General features: G+C 33.0%; 1 protein-coding gene and 1 non-coding gene across 5 annotated transcripts in view; one reads left to right on the plus strand and one right to left on the minus strand.

Annotated features, from left to right (window-relative positions):
* Positions 1 to 218: 218 nt before the first annotated feature.
* On the minus strand, positions 219 to 291 carry Trnak-uuu (transfer RNA lysine (anticodon UUU)). The gene has a single exon. It is a non-coding gene; the product is annotated as a tRNA-Lys (tRNA).
* A 1,823-nt stretch (positions 292 to 2,114) lies between these two features.
* Positions 2,115 to 17,199, plus strand: part of LOC106061266 (uncharacterized) — a 34,793-nt gene continuing 19,708 nt past the window's right edge. The window contains exons 1-11 of one of the 4 annotated variants that reach the window (XM_056019501.1): positions 2,115 to 2,216; positions 3,805 to 5,314; positions 5,724 to 5,941; positions 6,583 to 6,809; positions 7,886 to 8,066; positions 8,496 to 8,647; positions 8,985 to 9,133; positions 10,019 to 11,530; positions 12,287 to 12,480; positions 13,563 to 13,617; positions 17,068 to 17,128. In XM_056019501.1, the coding sequence (XP_055875476.1) occupies positions 3,904 to 5,314; positions 5,724 to 5,941; positions 6,583 to 6,809; positions 7,886 to 8,066; positions 8,496 to 8,647; positions 8,985 to 9,133; positions 10,019 to 11,530; positions 12,287 to 12,480; positions 13,563 to 13,617; positions 17,068 to 17,128 (4,160 nt within the window). In that variant the 5' untranslated portion in view covers positions 2,115 to 2,216; positions 3,805 to 3,903. Of the gene's footprint in view, positions 2,217 to 3,804; positions 5,315 to 5,723; positions 5,942 to 6,582; positions 6,810 to 7,885; positions 8,067 to 8,495; positions 8,648 to 8,984; positions 11,531 to 12,286; positions 12,481 to 13,562; positions 13,618 to 14,208; positions 14,225 to 17,067; positions 17,129 to 17,199 lie in introns of all 4 variants that reach the window. The other 3 variants (XM_056019512.1, XM_056019490.1, XM_056019482.1) reach the window with 3 other exon arrangements.

Raw genomic sequence — 17,199 nt, forward strand, 5'->3', positions numbered from 1 at the left:
GAATCACCCAGGACAACCATTTGGCGATTTATTGATTGAGTTAGTGACTTAGTGAAGTTCAGTTAGCTCTCAACTTAACAAGCATCTTTATGCTAATTTAAAAGATAATATTAGAATTTAAAAAAAAAAACAAAAAAAAACAACTAAATGTTTATATAAAGAGTTAAAAAAAAAAAAAAAGTACAAATAAACAAAATAAAAAATTATTTAAAAAAATTCGCCCGATAAGGGACTTGAACCCTTGACCCTCAGATTAAAAGTCTGATGCTCTACCGACTGAGCTAACCGGGCTTATAAATAATATAAAATGTATAAGAGGATTTTCTTTTTTTTTTTTTTTTTGTTTTGTTTTTATTACTTAATCACCAGGCTACAAAATATTTCTATCTGAAAGTAGAAGATAAATCTAAATCTCTGTTTACTAGATCAGAGTTTTATAAAAATGTGAATCTAAATTACGGATACTTTTGTTTACACTTTCTATAGATAATATAGTAGCTACTGCATTACATTTAAAAATAGGCCAGCAAGGGGAAGTAACTTATTATTTGATCAGTTAGCAATTATTTACAGTTATATTTGTAGTCATAGTTTATGGAAGTATAACCTTATCGTATATAATACAGGGACTGATTTATAACTTTTTTTTTAGAAAGCTTTAATAGGGGTGCACTTATGAATAATAATACTTATATCTAATTTAATGTAAAAGTAGTAAAAGCATGTCAAATTTTAGAAGAAGAAAATAGAATGGTAGAGACTCGTAGACCTATTAGTAGATTGTAGCCTAAATTGAATCTTATATTCCTGTTCTTAAAAAGAATATTAAATCTGCAAATATAGCCTATAGTAGGCCTATAAGTCTTCTCAGCTATAATGGATTCCTGACATTAGTTGTTTAAATGCGGTTGGTCCTTCTGCTGGCATGGCACCCTCGTAACCGCTGGATGGCTGTCTGGTCGTGCGGTTTGCGCGTTGGACTGTCGTTCGGACTTACCGATGGTCTCGGGTTTGGACTAGGAATTAAGTAGGCCTAAATTATCTTCAACTCTGATGGAACATCCGAAACATGTAAAACATTTTACTAACATTTTACAGATGACCTACGCTTTACATCATAATATCTACCCTAACAAAATCTAATAAAATACTCAAAACAAAGATAAAGGCAGATTCCTCGTTGCATATGCTAGGACAAATGTGTACAAATGCTCCTTCTTCCCTAGTGCTATTAGAGCATGGAATGGGTTGCATGAGCCACTCAGGAAAACCAGTGACTTGGCAGAATTTGACTAGACCATGACGCGTAGGACGTAAACCTAATCATCTTTTTTGAAGAAACGTCTGTATCATATAAGATAAGATAGTGATCACAAGGTCTAAAATGGGAACTTTACTTACTTTTACTTATAGTTATAGGCCTAATTAGTTTGTAAAAAGGGTATATTTTCAGAGACAGTGGAGGTATAGGCTCTTGGATTGAAGACTTGTGACACAAGCACACGACGTAAGATTTAAAGTGTTGGCGATAAAATAAAGTGTTGGCGATAAAAATGCGAAAACAATGTTTGAAACAAAAAGTTTCTGACCCGATGAAATTCGAGTCCCTGATTAACATGCATGACCAGACTGACACAGGGGCTTAGGCAGTGCTTTTTAAAAAAAAAAAAAGGTGCCGGCACTCAGTGATATAGGTGCCGGTACTCAGTGATGGATTGCCTAACTTTTAACTACGAGCTACTAATAAATTAATAATAGAAATTAAAATACAAGAAAAAAAAAAGCCCTGCGCTTATAAGACGTAACTATCTTCTCTTTTTTAAGTAACGTACCGTCTGTAATTTATAAGATAAGATAGGACACAAAATCTAGATCTAGAAATATATTAATTTTAATTAATATGATTTCGCAGTGACCATATCCCGATATTATATTTTTTATCAGGCGAGGCCAAATGGCTATTTTCCTCCCCTCCCCCAGATCTAAAACCTGACGATGCTGGTCTACATAATGAGATCTAGGTTATGGCACACATTTATTAGTCCACAACTAACAAGCCATCACACACGAGAGGGCTACCAGTCCCTGGGTCAAAACAAACACACAATCAAGCTGCTGTAGTTTGCGCGTGCGTAGAATCACTCACAACATGCGCCCAACTCAGAATATGTACGCTAGGGCAGAACACCTAAAACAACCTTTGTCTTATTTCAACGGTAGATTCTATCTTTTAGACTAGATCTATATATTAAAGTCTATAGCCTACTATATATATATATATATATATATATATATATATATATATATCTACATATTATTATTATAATATAATGGATTACTTTAACAAAAATGTTGTTTTGTGTCAGTTGTGATTTACGTTAAAGTCGTTATCTTGTAGATATACATCTAGTCACAGTGTTCTACTATCATAAAATAGGCCCTATATCTAATACTCTATACTATAGACATAGATTTATATAGATTAAAATAGGCTTAATATTATATATACACCTCTATCTATTCTATATACTAGATCTGTATATAATATATGTCTACGTCTCTAGTCTAGGTCTTATGAAATTTAGATCTACCGCTACATTAGTCATTACTATAAATTAAATAATATAGACATAGATCTAGATATAAAACAAAACAAAAATAAAACATATTCTAGATAGGTCTATGTCTATATCATCTATATTCTAGTTTCCTAGACTAAGTTAGACAATCGAGTAGTATCGAGTCTTGATCTACATAGAATATAAAATATTATATATATTAGATCTAGGTCATTCTGGGATCACCTGTCCTAGTTATTAAGTAGTTTACTCACTGAGATGTGCATGCTAGACCGCCAGTAATGACACGCTAGCCACACACCCTGTCATCGATCCTTCGATCTGTTGACTCACCAATAATTAAGATCTAGATCTAAATTTAATAAACATAGTGTCTAGAGATTCAAAATATCAATAGGTAGGGCATTTCAAGTTGAATGATTCTAGATATAATTACAATAATCTTTAACTAAAAAAAAATATTAGAGAATCTAGTGACACTAGATGTAGTCTGGTTTTAACATAAGTTCCAATTAACTCACACGATGTACTGAAATGAATATTGATCTATACTACAGTAAAATAGGTAGGCAAAAACTGAAAAAGTAACAAAAGAACTATTAAAAATTAATTGTGATAGTGATACAGGATTCTTGTATCCAATTATGTGAAACTTAATGATGACTAAAATTTATTCTAGATAGATCTATAGAGAGATTCTAGGCAAAGAATCTACAGTAGGCTTAGAGTCCAAAGACTTCTAAGAGAAGATCATTGCAGAAGGTTGTTCTAGAATCTAGATGATACATGTAATCACTCTAGCCATAGTAATAAGCCTATATATACCTCTCTAAATGTTATTATTGTATTTTAATATACCTTTCCTCTAGATATTCAATGGTTTCATGATACATTAATATTATAATAAATATTATTAGATATCAAACATTTTTTCTTCAATATATATCCACATCAACCCTAAAGGGTAGTAGAGGCTAGAGTTTTGTTTTATTATGATATAGCCTATCTTATCTTATGATTTATAGATGTATTTAAAAGAAGATAATAAAGTAGGCCTACTACGCAGAGACTTAAACTCTGATAAGTCATATTGGTTTTCTAGAATTAATGAATGAATTTTGTGCATTGACATTTTATATTATCTTTAGGCCTAGGTCAACATAGAAAAATGAAGTTTAAACTATTTCATTTTATTTTAAAAAATTCCTCTTTTTTTTTCTTTCAGACTAGCCCTTGGCTAGCTTTCATGGTTAATGTCAAGATTAGGCCTACTAGAAATGCTGCTAACTAATATTTGAAAAAGTATTTATCTAAGACAACACCAATGGCTTCAACACTCCACATTCCATTCCGATGTCCTAATTGTGGAGATAATAGTAGACAGTTCGAAACATTGCATGACCTGCGGAGCCATTTAGAAAAGGAACATTCCTATACATCTTCTCGATATAGACACCAACCTGTAACATCATCACCAGCAGTAGGCCTACGATCTAGAACAGGTAGACATTCTCCTCTGACTGAGATGTTCCACAGTGATGCCCAAAGACTGGAGGAATCTCTGAGGAAGAGAAAAGAAGAGGAGCTGAATAACAAACGAAGACGAAGTGAAATGTCAAATTTGCGTTTAAGTAAAGATAGCTCTGGTAACGCAGGATTTCAAGAAAAGATTCAAAATATACCACAGCATTATTCATTTAGGGATTATGGTCATTCCAGCAGATTACAAAAATACTACACACCATCTAAATATCTCAGGGACAGACAAAATATAGAAGGGATGCAGACAAATAAGGCATTTACTGACGAACCTTATATGAGGGATAAAACAAAGGATGAACCAATCTCAGATATGAATAGTTTGTTTACCGACATACAAAATAAAGAAGGAATCAATAGATCTTCTCATTTTGCCGAAACTAATTTATCTTCACAAATGTCACCTTCTATAACGGCTACACCTAATCCAAGTGAAAAGCATATCAAAGACACTCTATCTGCATTATCTCATGAAGTTTTGTTGGAACGGGCAAGTCAGTTTGCCACTGCAGATTCTTTATACACTGCCCAGGAGCTTTTATCCAGTGTTGAACAAGCCGCAGAAATAAAAATAGCACAACAGAAAAAAGTGATTGAGATACTGGCTGAGAAGCTGAAAGAAAAAGAAAATAGGTTGGCAGGGGTGATGGGTCAGATAGAACTTTTATCCCATCATCAGATGGACAGCTTTGAAAAGGTCAGTATCTTGAAACGTCAGTCTGACCTAAAGGCCCAACTATTGCAGAAAGAACTTGATCAAAAGCAGAAAGACTTTGATACTCTCAATCAAAAGCTTTTTGAAATTCAACAATCTTTAGTTAAAGGTGACTCTTCAATTCAAAAATCAGGAAAGATTGAAAATAGCAGCATTTTAAATGTCAACCTCAGCACAGACTCTCCAGAATCATCTGCCTCCATGGACCTTGACCCTGACCTTGAAAAACCTACAAGCCCCACTGAGAAAATGTCTTTGGGCAGAAGTGCAAGTAAAACCAAAGAAATAAAAAGAGTACAAAATAAAGCTCACCAGTTGGAACGGGACAGACAGAATTTATTGATAGAGATGCAGAACTTGCTGCAGTCTGCTGCCACAGATAATGAGAAACTACAGTCTGAGTTAGCTAGTCAATCTCAAGAACTATCTCAATTAAGTTATGATCTTGAACAGTCTAAACATGAACAAGCTGCATTGCTAGGTTAGTAACTTTTCTAAATTCTAAATTAATAAAATGACATGAAGGCATTATGGAAATACTATAATGAGGAGTTTAATTGTACAGTTTTTAAGGCATATTTAGCATTTCATAGAAAACACTAATGAGTGTTCATTTTTTTTTATATAACCCCCCCCCCCCCCCCCCCGCTCAACAACAACAAACAAAGGATTGTTAAATAGAATTTAAATGCTTTTTGTTTTGTTTCTGTTATTATTTAGTTAGTTATATTGATTATGCACTCATGTGATTTAAAATTTTGCTTTAATGTCTGTGCATAACTTAGATATTCGACATTTTATTTATCTTTTGAAAAAAAAATGTGTACAGTGACATAATAAATAAAATTAAGTCTTTTCGATTAATTGTTTTAAACTTTTTATTATTTCAGGTGAAACGCATGCTTTGTATCGCCAAGCTGATGTCAGTCTTGCGCAGTTAAAAATTATGTTGAAAGACAGAGAAGGAGAGTTGAAGAATGTTTCTAAATCTCTAGAGCAGGCCAAGGCGGCACAGTCCAAGTTGGCCAGAGAGAGAGATGAGTATGTGAGGCTTTGTCAAGAAAGAGAAACCAAGTATAAAGAAATGATGTCTTCTAATAGCCAACAGGTAGTAATAACTCAAACACTGAACTGTTTTAGAGGCATAATTCAAATACTTAAAAGGCAAACAGTATACACATAATTATAGCAGAGCTTCAATATTTAAGTGCAGTTGTCAAACAATATGTATTACCTCTATACAGTCTACATTATCATTCTCCAGAAAATCATTATTAGTTGTTAGTTTTTTAACTTAGCTTAAATACTAAGCAGTTATTCATATATATATTTATTTATTGGTATAAACTTAGTACGAATACTCAACAGTCGTATGTTAATACAAACTTAATTTGATTGCTCAACAGTTTTAATTTAAATTCTAAACAGCTATACTCTGCAGGTATACATGCACTACTGAAAGCCCATAGAGAACTCTGATAGCTGTTTGGCTGATTGTATATATTATCTAAATGCTCTTTTATACAAAAATTTTTAATTGGAATCCTCATGTCTAAGCTGTTGGGTATGTTAGCTACATTCCAACCAGTCCTAATCTCAGTTGAAGTTCATCTCAAGTACATGTGTTTCCAATGTCATTATTCTTTACATGTGCTATTTGTGTTTTTTCTCCCTCTTCTTTTGGTTAAAACCTTAAATATTTATTTTGAATGTGCCGCTAATCTAAACATCTATCCCTCAAATTACTAGATCCAGTCCATGAAGAAAACTCTGGATTTAAGTTTACAAGACAAAAAGCAGCTTGAAGAAAAGCTAAAGGATTTAAAGCGGGAACTAGATGCTAAAAATGGGAAAGATGCAATTTTGTCTGATAATGTTGCTCATTTGAAGTCAGCATTAGAGGAAAAAATGAAAAGTCAAGCCAAATTGAAAGAAGAACTTCATAAACGGGAAGAAAAACTTAAAAAGGCAAAGCGGTAACAAATGTTTCAACTCTTCAGTTATAATATGTGTTTTGTTTTTCTTTTAATTGGAATATTAATTTAATCATTAATTTTTTTAATTCTATAATTGAAAGTAAAGCAACATGAAGGCACAACTAATTCATCTATTATCTAAAGTAACTTTCAACTACTTCTACAAATGAGCGCAACAACAATGAATAAGCATTGAATAGGTTCATACAGTTACCCTAAGTTCCATCAAGCATTTACCCCATGTTTAATCCAGTGCACATTATACTTTGTATGTGCACAACTATATTGTTTATATTCTAAGACATATTGTAGTAGCTTTTCTAATTTAAGACATATATTCTGGTGGTTGTCTCCTAAATCTACTGCAATTTCATTTTGTAGCAATTTTTGTTTTTCTTTGTGCTTCTAAACAAATATTTTTATTTGAATTCAAAGAGAAAATAATATGTAAGGTTGTGTGGCTGAGTGGTAGAAGCTGTTAAACTACTTATCCAGGGGTCTCAAGTTAGAATTGTGACTTGAGCTGACTTGTGTTTAGATAGTGACTTGAGCTGATTTGTGTTAGAATTTTGACTTGAGCTGACTTGTGTTAAAATAGTGACTTGAGCTGACTTGTGTTAAGGTTGTGACTTGAGCTGACTTATGTTTAAATTGTGACTTAATCTGACTTGTTTTAAAATAGTGACTTGAGCGGACTTTTGTTAGAATTGTGACTTGAGCTGACTTGTGTTTACCGAGCATTTAAAGTCAAAGAAGCCTTCTCCCAGATACTGCATCCCCCCAAATGTCCATAATAGACACAGCCAGGAAAACCAGTGACTTGGCAGAATTTAGGTCATTAGTAAATATGCATGACTAAATGCATGACGCATAGGACGTAATCATCTTCTTTTTTGAAGTAACGTCTGTATTATATAAGATAAGATAAAGAGATTGGACCAATGCACACTGAGAATGCTATTAACATGAAAAGTTTGCTATACTAAAGCTGCTTTAAAAAGGCAGGAGGTAGGCCTAAACTTTTATTATATTTAGAACTTATTTAAAGCAAAAATTTCAATCATTGTTTGTCCCAGTGAGATGGAGAGAATGACCAGGTTCCTTGAAGACACGGCTGAGAAAGAGTTGGAAGCCCGGTCAAAGCTGGAGGACTTTATCTCTGGATTGATAGACAGAGCTGGGAGGGCAGAAACTGAGCTTCAGAAATTAAAAGAAGAGTCCTACAGACTTCATCAGAAGTCTAAACATTCCTCTAAAGTAAGTGTAAAGTTTGACAGCAATGTCCATTTTTTATTTAAAAAAAAAGAGTAAACTATGGAAAACAAAAAAGTTAAAATGGAAGTACAGTTGTTTGTACTGTTTTAAATGTACTGGAATTCATGTAAAAATTGCAGGCACATCTAAAAGCTTACTATAAGACAAAAGAAAAAATTTACATTGAAATGAGCAGTATAAGGACATTTGAGTCTACTGTTTACATGATAGAATTTAAGTCATTATGCCTGTTTTCCTTTAGTAAAATCTTTGATTACACATTTACAGAAAAAAAAATTTTTAATACAAATAAAAAAAATATTTTTTTAACTGAAAAAATAAATCTTTGAAAAAAATATATTTAAAATCTTGCTAAGTTGAATTGACTATTTGTTTTACCTCTATTGTTAGAAATATTATTATTTTGTATAGAAACACAGAAGAGATTCCAATCAATTGGATCTAAGTGCTCTCCCTGGTGCTAGCTCTTTAGTTGCCCAAACAAGTTTAGAAGATGATACAGAGAGTCTGTCAAGCTCCAACATACCATCTACATATCAGTATGATCAAAAACACTACCACAGGTACTTTGGTATCAGACTTTATCTATATATCTATTAAGTCAGACCAGCACCATTGCTCAAAAGCAATATTAATGTCTTGACAAGATGTTTATTAAATTGTCTCATTTCACTGGCACTGAGTTAGCAAGAACCAAGTAAGAACTTGCACACATTAGATCTATAAAGATATTTGGCCAAATGTTGTGACTGTGTCAAGGAAAGTTAGGTAGCAAATAAACTATTTATATTTCTCTTTTATCTGATTTAGTGTCTGTCAGTCTTGAGCGACACATGTGATGTGAAACAAAAAATTTAAGGTCATAAATAATCTTAATTTGTGTGTGTGTGTATTCTACAGTACACCTAAAGCCCCAACAACGCAGCAGTTGGCACCTATACCTCTTCCCAGGAAGCTCTCTCCTAGGAACTTTGGAGTGCCTCATGTGACTTACAAAAGTATGAACATTTCTGAAGTAGATAGTGATGTGCACCACATTTCTGGTGATGGTAATAGTAAACCACATTTGCCTGATAGCTTGTCAAGCCTTGTCAGTGAAGAAGCTATATCTAAACATGAAACATCTGCTCCATCGCATGGCATCTTGCTACAAAACACCACAGACAGGCAACAGAATGAAGAAGAGAAACATTTAATCTCTTCTTCAGCGAAACTCACAGAGCCACCAAAATCTGAAGTTTCTGATCTGCCTGTGTGTCCAGCTTGCTCACAAACAATGCATGCTTCACAAAGGCCGGCTTGCCCTGAGAACTTAACAGATTCTTCTCTTCTCTTTTGTCCGTCACATCATTCACCTTCACTAAATGTTTCACAGTCTCTTACTTCTGTCTCGCCTGAATCAAAATCACTGCATGTTGTGCCGCACTCTGTATGTATAGTCACTAATAGCATGGCACAGTCAGCCTCACTAGCACCACTTCAGTCACAACCTTTTGCTGGATACACCAAAATGAGTTCACCAGTCATGTACCCTGTACTGCTTACCAATGTACGCACCGCTGATCCAGTCAATCAGACGAGTTTATTGCCCAACCACAAAGTCATCACTGACACTGAAGTAGCAGACAAGTCACTATTTGCACCCAGCACAATACCAGAATTTGCACCCATGTACTATAACAGCACACCTTGGTTTTATAACTTCACTTCAGCTAATCCTTATAACCTATACACTGATTGGTCAAAGCAGCTTGCACGATCACTGCCTGAACGTTTGCTCAAAGAGGAGGAGTCTGATAACAGTTTGTACTTGTCCTATTTAAATTCAAAAGAGATTTCACTGTTTAAAAACACACCTCAAGTAGAGCGAATGTTTGCCAATGTATTTAATGACTCTCATAACTTACATGGTTTTGAAACTCCTCCTTTGACAGAAGAAAGTTGCAGAACTCCTAAAGAAAGGCAACAACCTAAACACATTTTTTCAGACGCTAAGTTCAGCCAGAGGTTGCCTATGGATGAGAACGGCATCATGTGGGAGTCCAGTCATGACAGTAGGACACATCACAACCAAGACAGACTTAAAAGCAACGATGATACTGACATAGATGAAGACATATCTGATTTTATTTACGATGCTGAACCAACCCATAAATCAGATTCATCACAATATTTTAATGTAAAGAAATCTCCTAACAAGCAATCAAAATATTCTCCACAATTCGAGGAAATGCCATCTGTAGGAAAAAAGATGGCTAAAGTTTTGAACGCAGACAATGCCAAGACATACAAATCATCAGCCAGAGATGATTATAACAAACATGTCTCTTCCAATTATCTCCCAAGGTCATTCAACGGTTATAGTTCAGAAGAATCAATGGAAGAAAGCCCTTTGCAAAAAGCTAGAATGGTACAGAAACGTCTGGAATATTTCACCAACAGTAAACCAAGAGATTTTCTAGTCTCGAAACAGTCAGAAGGTTTTGATGTCAGTCACATGGACTCAGATCTTTCCACCAGCAGCTACCAATCTCTTTATAAACCTAATAACCATGTCAGCTCAACTGTACAGAAAACTGTAGCTGAAAATACCATAAAACATGAAGAACTGCAAAGTCTGCCTACAAAGACAGAGATAAATCACCCTGAGGCTGTTACAGTACAACAGAAATACCCTGACCTATACCCTGATAATGTGGAAAAAGATTATGTTAATGAGGCCATGGAGAAAGAAACTGTTGCTAGTAAACCAAGTTTATTTGCCGTTCAAGAAATTTCAGACAATAAAAGTAATTTACAAGCTTTAGCATCACATAAACAACAGTCTATTCAGAATCAAACTCCTGAAGTGAATCAACATTCAACTGTTCAGTATCAGCCTGCCGCGCAGCACTTCAATTCCATTCAGTATCAAGTACCTGACCAGCATCACCTCCTTGAACCTCACTCACCACCTCAACTAGTTGACCAGATTAAGGATCATCCACTAACAAGTCAAGGTGGTGATCACATGCATAGTTCAGAAGAGTTAGGCCCACCTCAGCATCTTCCAAAATCTACACTTCTTGAAGCTTTAGAACCAACACCAATGCCAGTGAAGGAAGAGCTGCCTCATCCCACAGAAGTCTTGCAAGGACAAAACAATCCACACCCAAACAGTGCTGTAAATGTTTCAAATGCTGAGAATGATTATGAGGATGTATCAGAAACTTCATCGGATGAAGATTATACACAGGCAGATTTAGGACCTACCAGTATCTCAGCACGCAAAGAAAGCATAGATGCCTCGACGGATACTGATTTAGAGAAGCTAGCCAGACCTGGTTATGTGCAGAAAGTTCTTGTTGTTAGGAAAAATATTCCAACTGTAAAACATATTCGTAAAAACAAAAGACGAAAGCCACTTATGAAGAGAATGCAGTCTGGAGACTCATCAGAAGCTGATGGTAAGTTGATATTAATGTAAGTTTGTTTTTTTTTGTTGCTAAATTCTTTGGTAAAAGTTATGTTCTAAAACTAAAAACATTTGAGTGTTTTTTGTGTGATTATCTAACATTAATAGTCAAAGCTAACTCAGCCATTATCTCATTTTATAACAAGATATGTTTTTGGTGTTATGGAGAATAAAGGTAGTTATAGGTTACATGAAGACTATTTGTTACATGATCTGAAATGGCTGTGAGCTCTGTGTGCTTTACATTTAACTAAGTAGACTAGTTAGATATTTCTGTTCTAGTTTATTTCTAGGATATTATATGCTACAGATTAAAGCTTCATGTCTCTTGAATATTATATGTTCTGAGAAAACATAATATTTTTTTTTTAGCAATTTCAATGTAATACAACTCTTAACAAATATTGCTAAACTTTCCAAAACCACATCTTGTTTCTGATGGCCTTTTTTTTTTAAATTTTAAACATTTAAAGACATTTTAAACATAATTTCTTAAAACAACATAATTAGAAGATGTTAATAAATATAAAATATGTACAAATTATAGATAATCACAAAAGTGTTTTACAGTGTAACAATGAGTCAATGTGATAATAATAAAAATTAACAATTTAAAATTATGGATACATTTAAGTTTTTAAAAGTAGTTTTATATTTATGACAGTTTTATTAAATGTGTACAATTGCAATGGAAATCTCTAAATTAATATTTGCTGAATGAAGATTATTATTCTAATTTTTTTTTCAGATCTTGATGATACGCAGAGAGAAAGGCGCCATTTCATCCGAAGAATGCGAGTTGCACTTTTCAAAATTTTCTCATTCTTAGACACAGCAACACTTGTGAAAATGTCTTGCGTCTGCAGAGAGTGGTGTAAAGTAAGCAGACATCCTGCTTTGTGGAAAGTTGTTAAATTAGAAAATAAAGCCATCTCATCATCAGTAAGTACTAAAAGCATTTTGTTAACAGAAAGAGCCAGCTTTACATGTTTAGACATTTAAACTATTTACATTCTTACAAGCTCATTATATTGTCAAAAGTATTGCCAGTATCACAATTCATTAACATTGTCTGGATTTATCTGTTAATAGAAATTGAACAAGTTTATTGTTATCATGGAAGCAAACTGTTGGTTGTCATTGTTGGGTCAAGGCTGCTTGTAACTAATCAGTTTATCCTTGAACTTTTCCATATATACCTACTCTCTCTGCCTTCTATTTTCTTTTTTAGATAAAATTTTTGTTTTTTAAAACATGGTCAACAAAATATGAACTCCTTTCATTAAAATGTTTTAGACATCCCCGCCCACTACATGAAGCCAAATACATTCCACAGTATTAGACAAATAGATAATCAAAGACTAGTATTTAGATGGAGAATGTCACAGTTGTGTTTTTGGAGAGATCTTTGTATTGTCTCCACAAACATATGTCATTTAGATTCCAAGGTGCCTTTTATTCTATGCAACACCCTTCTTGAACACAATGAAGTAACACAGCACTGAATTTAAATTTCTTGAGTTTATTGCTTTCAAACTCGATTAACAAAATAAATAATTTAAAGCAGATATTACTTGTGCGATGATAACTTGAATAGAAATAAAACACAATAAACCATCACAGACTAATATTAATATTCCAATACAGAATACTTGTAATAATGGGTACTAGAAACAATGACTGATGACTTCATTGTCCTTATATAGTAGCGTAAGACAATCTTTCTGGATTGTTTTGGACACTGATAGTAATTTCTTTCCGGTTCCCATAATTCCACTCTTACCCTACATCACTTTTATGCAAAACAGTTATCCAGAAGGATCTGCTTTATTTTCCCACCCACATTCAATGTGACCTAATAATACTGACTGTCGAAGTACAACTGGTCAGCCATTATTAAGAGCTGTCAAGCGTGACATTATACATACACATGAATCTACCTATAACTTTATGTCCTAAGTTTCACTATAAGCTTTTAGTGTTCACTTTTTAGTTTCACAATTTCACTCAACCTTTTTCAACAGTTTCTCATCATGTTGTCACAATGGTGTACACAGACTGAGTCACTCACTTTGAAAGGTTTGTTCTTAGCTAACTCCCCCATCTAGCCATTTCCCTTCATCAGAGCAGATGTATAAAGTACCAGCAGATGCTTTAATTTTTCTAACCCTTATTGATTCTTAAGTAGGAAAACCAGAAAAGGCAAATTACATTTGGAAATGTTTCGAACAATATAAATTATAGCTTTTATGTAGCGCTACTTTGATTCTTATAGCATGCTCAGAGCGCTATGGTCCAATCTCGCTTGTGAACCAGTTGGGGGAGGGGGTATCTTGAGAAGGTTTTCCGTGCTGCCTTTAGGCGCTCAGTAAACACAACTCTGCTCGAATCGGGTGTTCAACCTCAAGCCCCCTTTGTAGGTAGCCAAGCCAAGTTCAAGTGTAGTTGGCCTCTCGACCATGTTTCTCAGCTAGTTAATAGACATCCCAATTGAATGTTGAGCTATTGATGTAAAAAGTTGAGTTGGTCTAGTCTTATTGTTGTTGCATCTTTAGTACTTTATTCTCAGCTGTATCTTGTTCAATAAAATACCAGGTCTCTGTGTGGATTGAAGTTATTAATGATTATTCCCAGGAAATTAATTGTATGGTTTATGCTTATGTTACACAGCTGAACATGCCCATTGGTGAGATCATGTGTATTGATATTGTTGATTACTATAGTTTTTTTTATAAACATGTTTTTTTTTGTATTTATAATTAACCCACGGGAGGACAAAAGAAGTTGAGAAGTTTTGATGTCAAGTAAAAAAAATTTTTTTTAAACCTAAACATATTTTTGTAATTAGTTTTAAAAAAAAGTTAAATTGAATTTTTAGGATAATTTGCTTTAAGTTAACTGAAAAAAGTTTATTGTTATTTTCTTGTTAAAATTTTTACTTAAAAACGTTATCTAATTCAATAAGCATTAAAACATTTTTTCTTTTTTTTTCTGTGTCCAGTTTAAAAAAAGAAAAATTAAAGTTCATTGAAATTTCTTGAAAATTAATAAAATAAACTTGTATACAGTGAGATATTGAACATAAGATAGATAAAAAAAAAAAAAAGAATGGGTAAGAGGAAGTTAAAACTAATGAGGTTTTTTTTGTACCAAAAGTTGTTATATTTATCATTTAATCAAAAACTAAAAAGTCACATTGGAACCTTCTTCACAATGTTTTGTTTTTGGCTAATGTCGCTCTGACAACCTCCTTACTATTCTGTGGACCAGTGTAATGTATTGAGTTGTCTTTGTTTTATGTTAGCCACAGCAGAAAGTTAGGTTTAATAATAAAAAACAAATACCGGTACCCTGTAAAACAAAATAAGGCAATCATTAATTAAAACATAAAATTGTGTTAAGTAGCTCTTAAAGGCAATAAAAAAATTCTATTCTACTAGTTTTGAATCTGTACACTTTTTTGCCTCTTAAAGTTTTGTTTCTAATTTGAATTCCTTTAAAAAAAATTAGACTTTCATTTTAATGCTATAAGCATTATATTAGGAGTCTGTTGTTCACTTCTGATTTTTTTCTAAGTATTTAATTTAATATATACCAGTGTTATAAATGAATTTAGTTGTACATGTTTTTTTCACTTCTAAGTGTGTGTTGTCTTTATTTTATATATACAGTGCACTTTGCCCTAAACATTACATAAAAGATAATTCTGAAATATCAAATTATTGAAGTGGAATCTTTTTCAATATTCCTCAGAGGAATGTAGATTTTGAATGAAGATTGAGGCAGTCTAGATCTGGCTTATCACTTTAGGATTTAGTCTAAATTTTAGCAGAGAAAAAAGGAGTGAAAAAAAGTCTTGTAAGCTTTATAGATAATTATACAAATATTTATAAAAGTATAAAGATAGCATTAATTAACTGCTCTTCCTTGAGGTTGTCTTTTCTTTCTAATGAAAACATTTTCATGTCGATCATTCATTTTTTTCATTGGATTTTGTTCTTGGGTCCAGGGAGAATCTTAATAAAGCTGATTCTGGAGCGCAAAGTTTGCCACAGTTTGTTCATATAAATGAAACTGTTCTAATGCTGTCTGTTAGGGAAGCTTTTTGTCTCATTCTCTTGTCTAAGGCTGCTTCTCTTATTTTGCTCTCACTGAGGTTCATACCAGCAACACAGTCTGTCTCCATGCTCTTCGATCTAGCATAATGTCTTCCTATCTAGCAAAATGTCTTCTGATCTAGCATAATGTCCTCCTACATACTTTCATTGATACCAGTAGTGCTTACAGACATACTGACATCTCTCTTAGTCTTGGGCATTCTATCTGACTCCCTCCCCTAGCTCAGCATAGAGGATATGCTCAACATTCTTCCATTTCTAAGGACATCTTCTATGGATGTCCTCCTCTATTCTAGCTAATAAGTTTTGAGAATCTGCTAGCATTTCTTCTGTATTGTTAACATATATTTTAATATTATTACTTCATTTTGAGCTGAATCCAAATTGGTTTTCATTGTTTGAAAAATTCCAATTGTCTTTGTCTGCAAACCAAAGACCTGACACAATGTTGACAAGGTGTGCCATCTTTTTGTCTATTTCTATCACTATTTTGTCTTTGTCAGGTAAAAATAGAAAGTGCATCAAATAGATCAGCCTAATCAATGATATCAAACTGTTTCTCACTGACCCTTAAAAATGATCTATAGCCTTCTTAATAAATATATTAGGTTTAAACATGTTTACATTGTACTCAAACTGTTCAGATTGAAAGCAAATTAATATTTTCATTTATTGCTTAACAACAGTATATTATTGTAAAATTCCTGTTCATGTTTTTCTTATCCAGATAAAAGTCGTCTTTTAATTAAGGTAGAAGTGTAAAAACATACACGCACAAAAACTCACTGTTTTTCTCAACAAAACTTTATTTTTTATTTATATAAATTTAAACTTTCATGATTAAAAAAGTTATTAAATTACAGTATCTCATGCTCTGGCTATATTGATGTCCACAATTTGCAGCATGCTCAGTCAAGATCACACATATATATTCCCTATTTATTGCAGTTAGTGTTGTATTAATTGTTTTTCATGTTGATAGAATCAGTTGATCCGCTTTAGTTAACATTTCAGTAAAATCAAACAGTAGATTTAATGGTTTAATCATTATGTTGATAGATAAAATAATTTAATTAATACTATAAACTTTTTATTGATGACATTTATTAACGTACAAATTAAATCAAAAGCTTTACTTTAGTGCACCTGTACATCAAACTTGTAACGTTAAATAGTTCATCTATTTTGTGTTATTTCTAAATACATTTAACTTTTGTTCGAAATCTGCATTAATCTTCTGTTTAAGGAGTGATTCAAAATGTAAATACAAATTCTTCTAATATCTAGCACAAAACTTATCCTGAAGATTTTGATAGCAAATTTTAACTTTGAAAGAGATACTTTATATCAACATTTTTACTTCACTATTAAAAAAAATAATTATTAATGTAATATTTAAAATTCTGAACAGGGCTCACTGGGCGACCAATTAATGGAACAGAGTTTGCAGAAGAATATTCAAACTCAATTAGGTAAGAAATGCAGGAAACATTTTTCTACTTTAGAATTTCCATCTTTCAATTATATTAAAGTTATATAGCTA

This window comes from Biomphalaria glabrata, chromosome 1 (assembly GCF_947242115.1).
Source record: "Biomphalaria glabrata chromosome 1, xgBioGlab47.1, whole genome shotgun sequence".
NCBI classification, from domain to species: Eukaryota; Metazoa; Mollusca; class Gastropoda; family Planorbidae; genus Biomphalaria; species Biomphalaria glabrata.